The 15809-nt window shown below is 42.4% G+C and overlaps 1 protein-coding gene across 1 annotated transcript in view; it reads left to right on the top strand.

The window, feature by feature from the left end:
* The window catches only part of SYCP2L (synaptonemal complex protein 2 like), a 29292-nt gene continuing 13483 nt past the window's right edge, over window positions 1–15809 (top strand). Inside the window, exons 1-12 of the mRNA XM_009273729.1 lie at window positions 1–44; window positions 190–256; window positions 741–878; window positions 966–1076; window positions 2266–2397; window positions 5817–5868; window positions 5939–6081; window positions 7786–7870; window positions 8454–8602; window positions 12839–12951; window positions 13596–13641; window positions 14698–14762. Of these exons, the coding sequence (XP_009272004.1) occupies window positions 1–44; window positions 190–256; window positions 741–878; window positions 966–1076; window positions 2266–2397; window positions 5817–5868; window positions 5939–6081; window positions 7786–7870; window positions 8454–8602; window positions 12839–12951; window positions 13596–13641; window positions 14698–14762 (1145 nt within the window). The remainder of the gene's footprint in view (window positions 45–189; window positions 257–740; window positions 879–965; window positions 1077–2265; window positions 2398–5816; window positions 5869–5938; window positions 6082–7785; window positions 7871–8453; window positions 8603–12838; window positions 12952–13595; window positions 13642–14697; window positions 14763–15809) is intronic.

Raw genomic sequence — 15809 nt, forward strand, 5'->3', positions numbered from 1 at the left:
ATGGCTTCTGGTGGTCGCGGCTTTGGCAAACCTTCAGTTGGGAAGTGTGGGGCGATTTTGAAACTTTCCTTAGGAAATAAGGAAGGAAAAACAGGCTTTTGGGAGACAGAGGGTGAGTAAATGGTCTTCAGCTTTTGGGCAGAAAAAGCGGATTTTTTCTGTATTTTTCTCTCCCTTTTCTTTTTAAAGGAATGAAAAAAGCGAGGAACGGACTAGACAGGTGAACGGCAGCATGGCAGCCAGAACAGGAGACTATGTAAATACCTTTTTAAATGCATCCTTAGCTGTATCTTACAAATAGTTGTATACATATTTAAATGTGTATTCTTAAATGGATATGGCATGACCTAGAATTTTTAGTAATTTAATGTAACGTGGGAAGTGCAGCAGACCCCGTAATCTTTTCTTTAGTAAGTAGGAAGAAATGATTGTAATAGTTGTGGGACATGGTAAGAATTACAAATTGAGCGCGCTAAAGGAGTTGCTTATTTCCTTATTCAGTATCCTTTAAGATTACTCCGTTTTGAAGGTCCTGTCTCTTTTGGAGATGAAGACTGAAGTTTCACCTTCAGATGTAACAGTAAAATGAAAGTAGAGAAACAAACGAAGTAAAAACAAATAAACAAAAAGCCTACAAGTTTTAAAATAGCATTACAAGTATTTTCTCATAATCAGTGCTATGACGATTCAAATGCCCGCTTATTTTAATCGCTAGTGGTTTGCTTCCCCTCCCTCCGCAGCTCGAATCCCTTCTCACTGATGCTTTTAAGGGGAAGGGATTTCAGAAAATAAGCGAACTGCTTCAGGAGAGAGAAATAGAGCCTCCCCAGAAATACAGCGAATCTCTCTTCAACCAGCTAGATAAAGTACTGAGAAAGGCGAGTACCATAAATAATCTTAACCATCTTAACGCCCAGCTCTATGGGTATCAGACTAATAAAGTTCAGTGCTCTGTGTTTCTGTAGGAGCTGGACAAGAATGAATTCCAGAATGTTTCACTGCTGCTGAAATGTATTCAGCTCTACTTTAAAAGTGATCTTCAAGAAGGGACGAGTTTGTTTATTGAGCAAGGACTGGTAGAAAAGATGAGTATAACACTATATACAAGCTACTAATGTGATTTAAGGTTGCTTGCATCAGGAAAAGAACTCCAAGGAAGTGAGAACTAGAGGGTGGCTTGTTGGCCATGCAGAAACAAAATATTTTTTTTAATATATTGCATAAGCTGAATGGGAAAAAATGGTTACTTTCATTGTGTTACTTTCAGTACAGCAGCTAACATTGTGGCTTCACTTACCACCTGACTTAATGGGGTTGGGGGGGTCAAGCTGGCAGTGGAAGGAGAAGATTAGTTTGAGTCCCATCTGTGAAATGATACAGAATTTCTAAATACATTTTAAGTGCTCCAGCAAAACACAATTTTAGTAATAGAATTGATGAACAATTTGTGCTTTTATAATTTTAAAAGCTGACATGCTCTTTATGAAGGTCCCTTTTTAGATACATAGTAAACCAGATGCATTCAATCTGCAATTGTATTTTATCTGCTAATGGCACAATACTGATTTCAGCTGGTAATACCTGTAGTAGCAGAAATGCACTTGTGCCTAAGAGGAGTAATACCTACCTCTAATGTAGCTAGAAGGGAACATTAACACTTGCTCTCTGTTGGCAGAGTTGTACTAAGGAGTCCTCAGTCCAAAATGTTGTAATCCTGCCTTGTAATTATGCTTTTCAGGGATACAGTTGCTCAAAATTCCTGTATGGATAGATTATTAATGAAGTTTCACCAATCTGAGCTCTGTACCTCCAGTGAAGCATAGATTTCTAGTTAGCCATGGGTGTGTGATACTATGCAATATGTTTAATAACATAAAATATTAAAATAATGACTTTGAAAAAGCTTGATGAATTTTTAAAATGTTATTTCATGGTGAAGTGACGTCCTCTAGAAATTTCCATAGGAGTTATGATGCCACTAGCACTGTGTATTGTGTCAAGGAGCTCCTGAGCACCAAGAGTGGGTGCCTTGAGATGAAAAGGGAGAATAAAAGGAGGGCTGGGGAGGGAAGTGGGGGGGGGGGGGATAAGGGGGGGGGGGGGGGAACCTTTTCATGTCCTCCTAGCAAAATTCGAGCTCCTTAATGCTGTGTAGCTTTTGACACAGTATGTGACTCTGAAGTTCAAGGACTAAAAAAACTGTCTATGTGCGTAAGGTTTCCTGCAGATATATCTAGTTTAAGGATTATTAACTCTTCTTCCCAGGTTTTAACTGATTCTTTTAACTTTTACCTGGTATCTTGGTTTGAAAGAGCAAGAGCATTTGTGATCCTCATCGACCCAGACGAGAATAAATTTTTGATGTTACTTCTTGAAGACTTCTTTGACTCTGCATTGGTATGTACGTGCACTAAGGGGGCAGAAAGGTTGCCTTTACTGGATAAGAAAGCCATTGTTCACAGATAGCTTTCTGTTAAAAAATACATAATTACACAGACCTTGTGCTCTAGGACTGAGCCTGGGACGCAGCTCAGGTGGTGGGGATGGGCAGTGCCCAGGAGCCTGCTCTGGGCTGGCATTAGGCTGAGGTTTGATGCACCTGGGAGAAGTTGCCCTGGGCCTGCACAGGGCTGCAGCATTTTCTCGTTTTCTAACATGAAGCCAAGTGTTTGTTTTTGCAGGAAAACCTGCAAGAAGTTCTGATGCGTTTTGTAAGCAAAAGCATTTGTGCTGAAGCCCTTGTTTAAAAACCCAAGTTGCTGCCACTGAGCTGCACCTTACCTGCAAATGTGTTTGCCAAGGTCGTCCTGGCGATTTGTTCCTACGGTGTTTGAAACAGCTGATTTACTTTTAAAGGATTCTCTGAACTGCTTACAATTCTCATTTAGGTTTCTATTTTAAATATTCATAACTTTAAAGGTATTGGAGGCCTAGTGATGTAAATTTTCAGTAGGAAGAATGCTTTTAGCTTCTTTCCCCAAGCTGTTCCCCCAGTTTTGTCTGTAGCTTACTGGAACTGTGTCACTTTGTGCATCGGAATTTGTTTGAATACTTCTGACTTCTTAGGAGACTTGATAAAAGATATCTGAGCAAAATCAAATATTCTTCTTTCTCTACTAACCACATTGAAACAATATGAAATACTCTATTTTTTGTCAGAATTTGATTTCTTTGTCTTCCTGGTCCCTTTCTTCCATATGCTTTCACTGTGGAGGATGAAGTGTTGTTTTATTTGTGTTGTGTTTTTTTTTTTAATTATGATTTTTAATTTTTCTCAATGGACTTTAACATTCTTCAGATATCATATGTTAAGATACCTAGTACTGTAGTGTGTAAACATAAAATGTGATTTTACATAGGCCCATATGTGCAATAAAAGTAATGAAGCAATGCCACAATGTGGGTTTTCCAGGGAACCTGGGGGCACTGCATTCTCGGGTGCTGCTGAAATCGCTGGGGGAAGTGGGTGCTTCACTCCCTTTACCCTCCCTGCATAATGCCAACCTGTATGACCGGGGCGACCATACGTGATATACCTGTATCAGGTGGCACTGCTTTTCCTGATGTGGGTACGGTAATGTTTTATGTTATTTTAGCCCCTGAAAGGTGTGACAGTGGGGGCATAAATGCCTCAGCACTTTGAGTACTGCTGTTCTTGGGTTGTGGTGTGTTAACGAAGGCTTCCTTTACTTTTTTCATCAGGTGATTTGCAGGTGTAGTAATGAAGGTCAGTATTGTTTTTCCTTCCATTCCTTGATATCCTGAATCTCAGTCTTGGGAGCACGTTTCTTAATTCTGCTCGAACTCTATCCCCTTTCTGTTCTTCCTTCCACCCCCTATCTCCCCCTCCTCCTCTCTGCAATGTTTTCTTTAAATCCTCCTGCTAATTTCCCTCCAGTTAACTTTCATTAACCTCGGAGCACAAAACCTTTTACTGTTTCTCTTTCTTTACTTGTTTTGAATATGCTGGAAAAAGAAAATCTAGCTGTGGTATCTTGTTTAAATGGTCGGCATCAAATATTTCACTTGGTCAGAATAAACGGTGCTTCTGAAAGGACTTGAGGCTAGACAGTCTGCTCTTGCACATCTGTTCCTAGTGGCTTCAGATGTTATTCCCTTGCTGAAGGCAACCACCTCCACAGAATAACGTGGTAACTCCTCCAGCCAACCTAACTAGGCGGAGGGATGTCTGTCTGTCTCATTCGTTTCAGCAGCAAGATTTTGTCTGTGGCGGCAGCTGGCTTTCCATTAGGGCAGGGGAGCAGGTGCTTTCAGGAAGAGCAAGTATCTGTGTGCCCAGATATCCAGGCTCACAAGTCATGTAAAAATGAAGCATTATATTGTGGGCCGGGTAACTTGAGCTTATTCATCCTTGTAGCTTATTCTAGCGGGAGCAGAGCGGGCATGAGCGTCTTCTGGTTAATACTCTAGTGGTTTGCTTTGTTGACTTTGTCAAAAGCTGTATATTACGGATTTATCTGTTGCGGTTAGTAAGTAGCTTCTCCTTTCTCTACATATTTAAATAGTTACCCGGGTCAGCAGTTAAAGTATCTGGCGCTTTTTATACAGAGAAGCTACAAGTTCCCTTTTCTGTCTAGGATTAGATAGTTGTAAACTTTGTTCAAAACTGAATCCCCAGCTGGGATATTTTTACTCCTTCAACACCACAAACTGTAGTTGCTTCAACTATCTTTTATGCGGAGACCAGCTCATTGCTAGCTGTAACCTTTCAATGATTTTTCTAGGGAAGAAAGAGCTGGTGAATTTATTTTTACCTGAACTAGGGCATCTAGTGACAGAAGCAAATATTTGCTGCACTCTGCGGCAGGAGGTAAGACTCCTACTAGGAGAAGAAAATACAGATACATGTGCACACAAGTGTGTGTAATTAGATGAAAAATGTGAAGAATGTGTTACTGAATTCTTTCCCTTCCTATTCTGCCCCTTCCTCTGTGGGGGGAAAGGCTTTGAGGACCCTCAACTCTATACTCGACAGTGTCTCACGGGAGGAAAGGAAGAAATTCCCTCTGTCTGAAGAGATGTGCTCACTCACGTAAGTGGTTTCCCCTCCAACTCTTGTTGCAGGGAAGATGGTGGTTAGCTACAGGAGTTAAAGTTATTTCCACTTTAACTCGTTGCATTATGTCGTTTCAGGAAAGACCTTGCAAAAACTATACTGGAGGTTGGTGGTAAGAAGTACTTAGTGGTTATTCTTATGAAGCTGGGGTTCTCCAGCTTTACTTCATCTGCTTATTTATTATAGATGAACTATAATTTAAATTATTTCCATGTAGATAGTTGATTTTTGGGGATGAAAATCAGATGGTACTTTAAGAAAATATTAATCAAAAATTGTTAGATGCAACAATGCATTAGTTCTTTCTGGTTAGTATTAGTAATTCATATTAACTAATAAGAAAAGCTAAACTGATGTATGTCGAAAGGTAATTAGATCAGCTTTATGTACGTGTTTACAAAGTATGCTTGCTGTTAGTCTTTAAAAAAATAAATTTTAACCACTTTGCCACCATGTGGAAAAACTTCAGTTAATAAGGTGTATAGCTTCTTGAGTGAAATCTTGTTTGTTTTCTCCTAGCAATAACACTTTTTAGGGTGTTACTGTGGTATGTGAAATGTAACTTAATCGTAGTGAGTTAGTGATGAGGCTTTGCTCTCATACCCTCCCTGATCCCCAAGAACATCTCCCGACGCACGTGCGTGGTTAGCAGCGCTCCGCACCTCAACCTCGCTGAGCCAGAGGGAGCTGAGGATGCCTGGAACTAACGCTTGGCTGTTACCCTCTGCTGTTATCCTAGGTGAAACTGAAGCTAGCTGATGAATATGACTGTATCATGTATTTGTGCAAGAGTAGGAATGCTATAACCCTCTGTTATGCTGGGGGGGGCGTATTTATCCTGTGCTTATGTTTACCGTGTAGATTATGACCTTCAGGTTGCCCTTTCAGAAGCACTTTGTAGGTTAATGACAAAAAAATGGAGGGATGACCTTGTTCACCACTGGTTTGAAGATAGCTATCTTGCTGAAGCTTTCAAAGAGATCAAGGATAGAGAATTTGAGACGGTGAGGGTCCTTATTTTGAAAACAACATACTTGACAAGTCTGTATAGGGGCTAGTTTTGGTTGAGTTCAGTCAGGATGTCCTTGTAAGAAGTTCCTACAAAACTGATTTTATAAATACACAAAGTTTAGTTATTTGTGGATGGTGGTGGTTTTTTTTTTTAATCTGGCAAATATAAAATGGTATATTGTTAAAATAGCTCTTATTTCTAAGTTATTTTACTTCTAAAGCATAACTAAGTTAATTTTTGTGGTTTATGTTTGTAGGCTTGCTGGTCATAAGTTGGGTTCAACCATTTGTAGCAACTTGAGTGTTTCTTCCCCAGTGGCCTTTGGCATCACACTGACTAGTTAAAAGGTTATAACTGGAGTAGAGGTTACACAGCTTAACAGAATGACTCTTTGCAAAGGAAATGTAGCCTGATTTTTCAATAAAATGTCATTTGTCTTGAAGGACTGCAGAAAATTTCTTAACCAGCTAAATGAAAGGTTTGGGAATGAAAGAAGGTAAGCTGTGAACCAACAGAATAAACTGGTGCCGTCGTTACTGCAGAGGGGAAAAACTAGGATTGTAAACTGACTTGGGTTATATTTAAAAAAAAAAAGGATTTACATCACGTGAATAACTAAGTTCTTAAGAAAGAGATTTTATTCATTTTAATGGTGGTTCTTTTGAAAGTAGAATCAATGAAGACAATGCATCGCTACTAAAATACTGTATTCTCTAAGATTCTCCAAGCTTAATTTACTTCTAGGAATTTATTTTTTTGAACAATAAGATTAGTAACCTATCTTAATGACTTTATCTTTCATAAAGTCAGACTCTAATGTTGAGTGTATCACATGAAGTCTGCTTTTCTTCCAGAGTCTATTCATTTCCTTGCATATCTGCTTTTGCTGACATGAACGAGGTAATAGTCCTTAACACTGCGACACCTTCCCTACAGTGTTACCGCTGTTAAAATGTTACTCTCTGTGGTATGTGTTTTCTGGGTTTTTCTTCTTCCTCCCTGTTTTTCGTTAGAGAGCTTAATTTTCTGGAGTGTAGAATGTAACCACCTATTCTAGTTGGAAAGCGTGCTTGTTTGTCACTTAGCTCCCAACTTACTGCTGCTGACTTTGCTTTTGTATCAGCCAAATGATAGAGCCAGCGCTTCTCTTCATGGTGATGACAGAAGAGAGATCTCTAAAAGGAAACAGGAGGACAGGACAACTCTGAGTCCTCCGGCAGAGCTGCTCCCAGACTGCCAGAAAACAAGATTAGCCTGATGCCTGCCGCAGTTACAGATCCTGCAGATTGCTTTACTGGTTTTGTAGTAAATGTATTTGTGGCACCGTTCCTGACAGTTCTATCGAATCAAAACCAAATCTGTGGAAGCCAGTTCCACTGCTTCTGCTTATTTCAAGTGCTCAGAAACACAGAAAACTTTCACAGACTCTTTCCTGCCACAAACATGCGAGCATTTGTGTATTGCCTTTCCCTTGGCTGATGTAAAGCCACGTCTGACTTTGTGGGTACGGTTGGGTGAGCGGTAGGCTGGCAACTCGCAGGTTGATCCCAACTCTTATTTCTGTAAGGTATGCATATGTGTACACACCTATGTAGGACAACTTTTTCCAATTCCGTCTTGTGAAAGAAAACTGAGAATAAGACAGCAGTTGTGGGGTTTTTCTGGGAATGGCAGCACTGCTGTTGTGCTTCCCCAGGTGAAGAAGCCGTCAGACGAGAAGCTGGAGGAGTTCTGGATTGACTTCAACACCGGCAGCCAGAGTGTGACTTTCTATGTGGACAGTAACGAGGTAACAGCAAAGCCCACGTGGCCTTGGGTTAGCCTAACGCAGCAGGTGCTCGCTCAGCCCTTCTGATGTGGTGGCTTTGGTTTTCAAAGGGTGCTCTTTGGGACTCTGTGAGGCTGTCGAAAGAAGCAGTCAGCAGTTACAGCCTGAAGGGTAAGGTTTTCCAACCAGCGTTATCCTCCGTTTGATTGTGGGCCCACAAGACACAGGGAGCCAACCTAAAATCTCACCGTCACTGAAGAGAGTTCCTGTGTCTTCCCCTCTCCCTGTCATGCGCTTTGCTCACCTTGCACCAGCTCTGCTTGTTGGACTGTCTGAGGGCCCGTTCAGCACAATAACCTACCCTCCCTACCCAAGCAGGTCATGTTGAGGGCTCAGTTTATAGATGTGCTAGGGAATAGCGTAATCACCTAGACCAATGAAAAAGAAATGGGTGAACAGAGTAATTGGAAATGTGTGGGCAAGTTGTAAAAGAGACACTTTTAAAAAAACCCAAGCACTCTTTCAAATGTTTTTTGGGGTGATAGACTGAACGTCTTGCTCTAAAACAGATTTAACTGCTTTTTTTTTTTACGCAGAGGGTGATGGAGAAAAGATTGTTAAAATTTACATGAAGATTCCTGCTACTCTTAACAAAACAGAAGCAACAAAAATCAAAATATCTTTCAGTGCTGAGTTTGAGATCTTAAGTGTACTTAAAAAAGTCCTGGGAGATGAAAAAATGATGGTAAGCTCTTAGTGTGTGAGGTTTTTTTTTTCTTTTCTAAACTATATTTTACTTGATATACACTGGGCAAAAACATTCAGTGTGGTTTTTTGTTGGTTTTTTTTTTTTTCATGTCTGTTTATTATATATCTGTCTTCCCCTTGAGGATTTGTATCTCTCTGGATAGGCATTCTTAGCTTTGGCCTGAAAGGGAGATTAGAGACTTCAGGAAAGAAATTTCAAGGGACTCAAATTTATGGTTTAGAAGCTGGAAGGTTAGACTGGCTTGTTAATCAATTCAGTGTGATATGATTACTTTTGCTGAGTTTCTGAAGTAGGAAATAAAACCTATGGCATTTAGTTGCATCACTTGAAGTATAAACATGCTCTTACACCAGCTCAAAGTGCTACATTGCACAGGATGAGCAAATTGTGACACGAGAAACTGGAGAAGAAAAAAGGGATGCTGCAAGACACAGATCTTAGATTAACTTTGTAGGTAGTACTTCTAGATTAAAAGTAGAGTACTTTTCAAGCCTCAAGTTTTTTATAAGCTAATGTAAAAACACAGAGGATGTGTGTGGAGCTTTGGTTGGGTTTTTTTTTTGGTAAATGTTAATATGGTGAATTTTTTATACTTGTGATTCATCCTCAGACCGTGGGGTTTGCAGAAAACCTTACGTAACAGTAAATAGCTGTAAATAGTGGCTGTCATTTATCCTTGCAGGAGCCAAGACCTTTCCAAATGGTCAACTCAACTAGCATCCAATGATTTGCCAATGATTTGTTGCTGGCGATTAACAACTGTTAGTTTCGTTATTAAGTAGCTGACTTTACTAGGTAAAGACTCTACTTTTTGTAAGGTCACTTTCACATGAGATTAATTCACATCACCAGATAAACGTGGCTGAAGAGGAGTCTGTCCATGCTGGGAAGCAAGCCAGGCGCAATGAAGCAGGTGAATTTTTAAATTATTATTTTATGTAATGAAATTTAAATTGTTCAGTTTTAAAATGAGTATCTTCGCTTGCAGTTAATCACATTAAAAAAAAAAGCACCCCCCAAGCTCAGTCTTCTACTGTTTGTATCTCATGAGCTTGGTAACTGGTGTTCATGGCGGACACTGAGTCCCTCTATCCCAGGGAGCGAGGATGGGGCGCCGTGGCCATGTGCCGCTGGGATTGCATGGGCAGGGGAACTGCTCACGGAGACGGGATCTGTGCGCTGACAGGTAGCCTGGCAAGGCGCATCTCAGCTGCTGGCTGACCTCTGACACGCAAAGTGTGTGCAGTAGTGTTTCTCCACCTGCAGGTGCGGTGCAGTGGGATGCACCTGTCTAGCCTCCCTCGTGATGGGGCGCCGTGGCCATGTGCCGCTGGGATTGCATGGGCAGGGGAACTGCTCACGGAGACGGGATCTGTGCGCTGACAGGTAGCCTGGCAAGGCGCATCTCAGCTGCTGGCTGACCTCTGACACGCAAAGTGTGTGCAGTAGTGTTTCTCCACCTGCAGGTGCGGTGCAGTGGGATGCACCTGTCTAGCCTCCCTCGTTTGCCTCATGCATGGTTCCTGGTTTGGCTGTGCTGCGTGGGTGCCTGTGGGCGATTCCCTGCAGGAGGGGACAGTGGCATCTGTGTGCCCATGGAAGCACAGGTCCTCTGATGGACCAGCGCTTGCACCTTGGCACTTAATGTGCTCTCCTCTGCGCAGGGGGGTGCCTGTGGTGGGGCAGTCTCTACCAATGCTTCCTGCAGGGAGGCGACTTCTGTTTCTTCTCAACAAGGTGATGTGATAGAGAACGGTGCGCTCCAATCCCCTTACCCCACGTGGAGTGGATGATATCCTGGAGATGCCTGGGGCTGTTGTGGAAGTGCAGCCAGGGGAGCAGAAAAGCTCACCCGCAGTCCCTGTTTGTAGAGAGAGATGAGCAGCGGCACAGCTCCTCTCTGTAGGAGGTGACCCGCTGCCCCATGCAGAGGGATTGTGGGTGCTGCCATAAATACCTTGTGTTGAAGGGTTGTCTCTGTGTGTGCCCCAACTACAAAAGTGTAGCCGCGTGCCTTACGGTACGAAAGGCTCTTAGCTGGACCTGGGATAGTCATCATTTCCTTCTTCTCACCAGCCTACAGCCAATGCTTTATATTTCTTTGAATTGAGCACATGGAATTTTCTGTGATCAAATGATGTCACTTCCCATGCTGCCAGCAAATATCTTCTGCAAGATGTCTCTTTCAAGGATCTTCTGGCTGAGTTTAATTTTGTTCCAAATGATAGATGTTGAGGGAACACGGAGCCTGAAGCACAGGCATAACGCTTGGATGCCTTACCCAAAGGAAGATCCAAGCCTAGCAATGGTCCGAGGGGAAGAGAAATCAGCTCCTTCTTTTTCCCACCTCTATACTGCTCAGAAGTTCTGTAAATCCCCACCAAGGCCATGACACAGTTTGAGGAAAAGCTGCTTTCACACAAAAGCAAAAGAGGTGCACACGACCAAAATTAGTCTTAAACAGGAAATGTTTCCTTGGCTCAATTTTGGTATCAAAGTACTTGGGAAGTGGCTTTTTTCTGTATAGTGATCTTTTCTGTTTGAAGGCTGGGATATGTCCTTGCTGCAAAATTGGCCGTATTTCAGTTTTTAAAGTGATTACTTTTTTTGTAGATCATTCCTTGGTGTAACTTGCTTAACAGATATTTCTGTATCTTTTAAGACAATGAACTCGCAGCTCTCTTTCTACTGCTACCACCCATGGTCTCAGAAATGAATCACAAGTTTGAAGAGCCCTTAGGTTAGGTATCATTCTTTCTGTGCCAATGTTAAAAGCAAATTTTTACTTTCCTCTTAGTTACTGTGCATTTCAGATTCCTCCAGGTGAATATTTGAAAGAGCTACTTCCAGCTCTAGATGTCCGAGGTAGTAACTTCTTCAGTAGTCCTTCCCATTTTCCTCCAGTTACAACCTAAAACGAGCTAGAATGGAAGTCCTCCAGATTTTGGAGGTGCAGGTGAGGGAGAAGCTCCTTCATCAGCGTCCACCATGAAGCACACACAGAGGTACAAGGTGGGCACTACTACTTGAAGCAATCAAGGAGTACAAAGGGCAGAAGGTAGTTCATCTGTAGTGAAACAACTTTTGCACTGCCCAGTTGGAGATTCAATGGAGGGAAACAGATGGTGGACGATCCCACTGCTCTGTTGCTTTAGCCAGACACAAAGGGTTGTTCCATGTCTTCCAGAGCTAAGAGTCAAGGTAGCAATAAGATGATAAACTTATATGTATGCATATAGTACGAGGGGCTTAGAAGGGGTAGGCTCAAGATGCTGTTTATTTAGCATTGCAATTCTGCACTGGGTAATTTGGAGATGTTTGATGTTTTTGTTCTATTAAACATGATCTTGAGATGTTTGTGCCTAGTAAGTTGTACTGTTATGCTTTTATGCACGTGTGTAAGAATGCAAAGGGGTGGTGGTGTGTGTGTGTGTTCAATTACTGCAACAACATTCTCACCCCGATTGCTGTTCTGCAGTGATACCAGAGACCACTAATCCACAGAGGAGGAAAGATCCTTCAAACTCTGAAAACATGGAGAATCTGTCAGACAACTTAGCCTCTCAGCACAGCCAGCAGTTAACAGGCACTGTAGCAGTAAGCGTTTGATGTATGGTGAAACCGTCCTTGTGCCCCTTTTCCCCCTCCTCCAGTCTGCTTTTTTTATAGGTGTGGTTAAAACCTTCTGTCAAAGAAAACTGGTTTGTACCCAGATCCGACAATGGTTTCAGACTCCATCTTATATTGGTGGGAAGTCAGCCCAAACACTTACCTCCAGAGCTGCAATTTTGGCAAAACTGCTTTAAAAAGAAAGATGACATTTTACTCCCTCTTATAAGGGGATGGTGGGATGCTCTTAGTGAGAAGCTTATAGTATCACTTATATGCAACCAAAAATGTTTTTATGTGTGGCTAATGATGAACCTGTCATCCAGCTGTTGCCATAGGCTAGCACTGAAAAAATCCGTTCCTAAAAAAAAACAAAACCCGCTTCTTTATTGGTCACGTGCATGCTCTGTTCATGGTTTCATGTCTCCGAGCAGAAAACAGTTAACTCTGGTGTCACCGTGATTACAGTGAGCCAGCAGACTGACGTGGAAGATGCTAACCAAGGCTCAGGTCAGGCATGGCTCCCTTTAGTTCTTTAAGTCTGACCCAGTGAAGTGTCACCCAGGTGACACGGTGAAGGCTCTGCTTTTGTGGGCCTTACAGCAAAAGCAGATAAAGCATTTCATAGTAGCTCCAGAGGGTGAAGCTGTAGTTTCCTTCCCTCCTTCAGCAACAAAGTCCAATACTCCATCTCCAAGGACGAAAGCTAAGCCTAGGTGAGTGTCTTGCAGACAAAAATTTGCAAGGTGGGTTTTTTCTGTGGTTTTTTTGTTTGTTTGTTTTCCCTCCCCTGGGCTTTTAATGCATGTGATTTTGGGGTTTATTCCATCAATTATTAAATGGAAAAAAAGATTCTGTTTTGCCACCCTGGCTAGCAAGGCTGGTTGCCCAGAGTTACAGCACTTCGGGGTTGCGGAACGGTGATGTTTGGTTACTGGCTTGGCTGCTACTTTGCTGTGACTTTTCTTTCTCATCATTGATTTAATCCAAATACAAGATGAGTGTACAGCTGTATTACAGAGAGTTTAACTTCAGCTGTGTAACCAGAGTTCACCAGATAGGTAGCTATTCATAATGAGGACCATGACTTTTGTGAAAGATCATGCGAATTTGAGTTCGCCTTGGTATTAGTAATACCCTTTTTCAAGAGCTTTGCAGGACAGCATTTCTTACAGTTAATGAGTTGGACTTCTGTAGAGCTACTGATTAGCTTTCTTCCCCACACGCCTTTTAAACCACTGCTTTAATGCTAATTGATGCAAGTTTCTTCTCCTCTTAGTACTTCACAAACCGACTCTTTGTGCTTTAAATGAACAGCCCCTCAGCACTGCATTCCCCTCATGTGTCCTCTTGTCCCCAGTGAGAAGCCCCTAGAAGAAGAACCCATGGAGGAGTCAACACCAAAGGTATGTTTGCCTTGGGGCCCACCTGAGTGAAGAGACATGGGGCAGGGAAGAGGTATTCTGGTGGAGTTGCAGAAGAAAGCTGGGATGGTTTGACCCGCTCCTGTCCTTGAGTGGTGTCCTGAGCCCATGTAGTGTCATAGCTGATGTAATGTGCCATTTAGCACCGGGAGAGAGCTGCAGAGGCAACAGCTACCAACCTCATTCTAGTGTGGCCCAACCAAGTAATTCAAGCTCAGCTGTTTATTCAGTGTATACACCTCCTGGCAGCGGTGTGCTGTGCTTGTGTCCAGGAGCATGGCGTATGGGCAACCAGCCTGGCCCTGTGTGGGACAAACTCGCATGTCACAAGACTTATGCGCAGTCTGCAGGAGCAAAGGTTTGCTTCCTGAAGGGAAGCAAGTCTTGGAAGTCTACAGACATGTTTATTCAGTTTTGTATCTGAGCTCTAATGATCCTCCCACACTAGATCTGTCCCTGTACTCCTGGCGTAAGAGCTTGCAATCTGGGCAAATTAATAACAAGTAGCTGAGAGCCATCTGCAGTTGCGTTTCTTACACAACTTGAGCACTTGGAAATTTCTGTTGCTGTGTCCAGGTATTAAAAAAAAAAAAAAAAAATCTATGCACTACACGAGAGAAATTAAATTCCCAAAGCAATAATTTTAATTTGGAGTAGGTACTTAGGTTGTATAAGAAATCACATTTTTGGCTTATTCTTGGACTTACATTTCCAGGTGCTAGGTTTAGATTTTTTAAAAATTATATTTTAACTCAAAGGTTCAAAGGTTTTGTAACACTCGCCCACTGCACAATGAATTCAAAGCTTTTGAACTACTTCTTTCTGTATCTACACCCCCTTGTCCCCACAATTTCAGCTCCAGGACTCATACTTTCTGGTAGGAAAGAACCTGGCAGGAAACAATTGCAGCCGGATGGTTGTTGTGATAGGAGGAACAAAGTTTCCTGGCACTCCTTATCTCTGCTTTTAGCAGCCTCTAGGATAAAAACATGACTTAGCATGTCATGGTTTTAGATCCTGCAACTATTTTCTTCTCAGAAGGATGCTACCTGGGAAAAGAGAAACAGAAAAACAAGTTTGGCCAAGCAGCGGACGGAAGGCAGGTATGACACACGAGCCCTGTGCCCATGCAGGGTCTGGTGTACCAGGTGATTTTAGACGATTTCTAGCACTAATGGGGGGGAGGGAGTGCCCACGGGGTGGGCCAGAACAGAGAGCAAAACGAGCAGGAGACTATGAAGGGTCATGACTTGTCTCACTGGGAACCTTTGGGTCCCCAAAGCAATAAAGACTTCAGAAGCTAACCAGAAGCCAAAAATGCCCTCAGCTTTTTGATACTATGTCACGTTGACTTTTCCATTTTTCCTCACCCAACCGTAATTCTCCCATCCTCCAGTGAGTTGAGTGGTGAGTGGCAGCTTCATTCACAAATACCTAAGCTTTTTCTGATGTTGTCCTGTTTTTTGGCATCTCATATCCTAGAGTTTCAGGATGGGCTCTTTCTCAGTTTGTCCCCCTCCCTCACCCGTATACATCCGTCTGCTCATGTTCGAAGCTAGTGGCACTGTGGGCAGAAGCACTCAAGGGTTTGAGGACTGTATACAGTCTGTGGCACTGGAAGTCTGTCTTGTTGCACGCTCCTCCTGTGCTCTCTGCCAAGCGTTGTGGTGTGCAAGTTAATGCCTGCTGCTGGGCAGGAGAGCAAATGAACTGTACGCGAGGATCCCTGCTGCGGTTCTGGCTGCTCCAGGGCTTCCTTGGGTGTCCTGCTTCAGTCTGCTGACTCTTAGCTTAAAAAACCCCCAAATATTTAGATGATTTTTTTTTTTTGATTGCAGATAAGAGTGGGAAAAATTGATGCAGAACTTCATCATTACTACAGGTTCTGGGTTTTAAGGTCAAATAACTTGATGCAGCAAATACCGGTGGTAAAACCGGAGTAGAACTGTCTAAGTCTGAGATGGAAAAGAAGGTTTTAGTTTGGTCATTCTGCTCCCTCTAGTGTTTCATATGAAAATGAGCGTTTCTTTCCTTCAGGAAGCTTTAACGAGAAGAGCTCAGTTCTTTAGTCTTCCTATTCTTTTGCTGGTAAAAAGGGGAGGATGTACTGTATGTTGAGGAATAATTGTACGACTTCTTAAATAGTTATG

The sequence above is a fragment of the Aptenodytes forsteri genome, unplaced genomic scaffold (genome assembly GCF_000699145.1).
Source record: "Aptenodytes forsteri isolate BGI_AS27 unplaced genomic scaffold, ASM69914v1 Scaffold63, whole genome shotgun sequence".
NCBI classification, from domain to species: Eukaryota; Metazoa; Chordata; class Aves; order Sphenisciformes; family Spheniscidae; genus Aptenodytes; species Aptenodytes forsteri.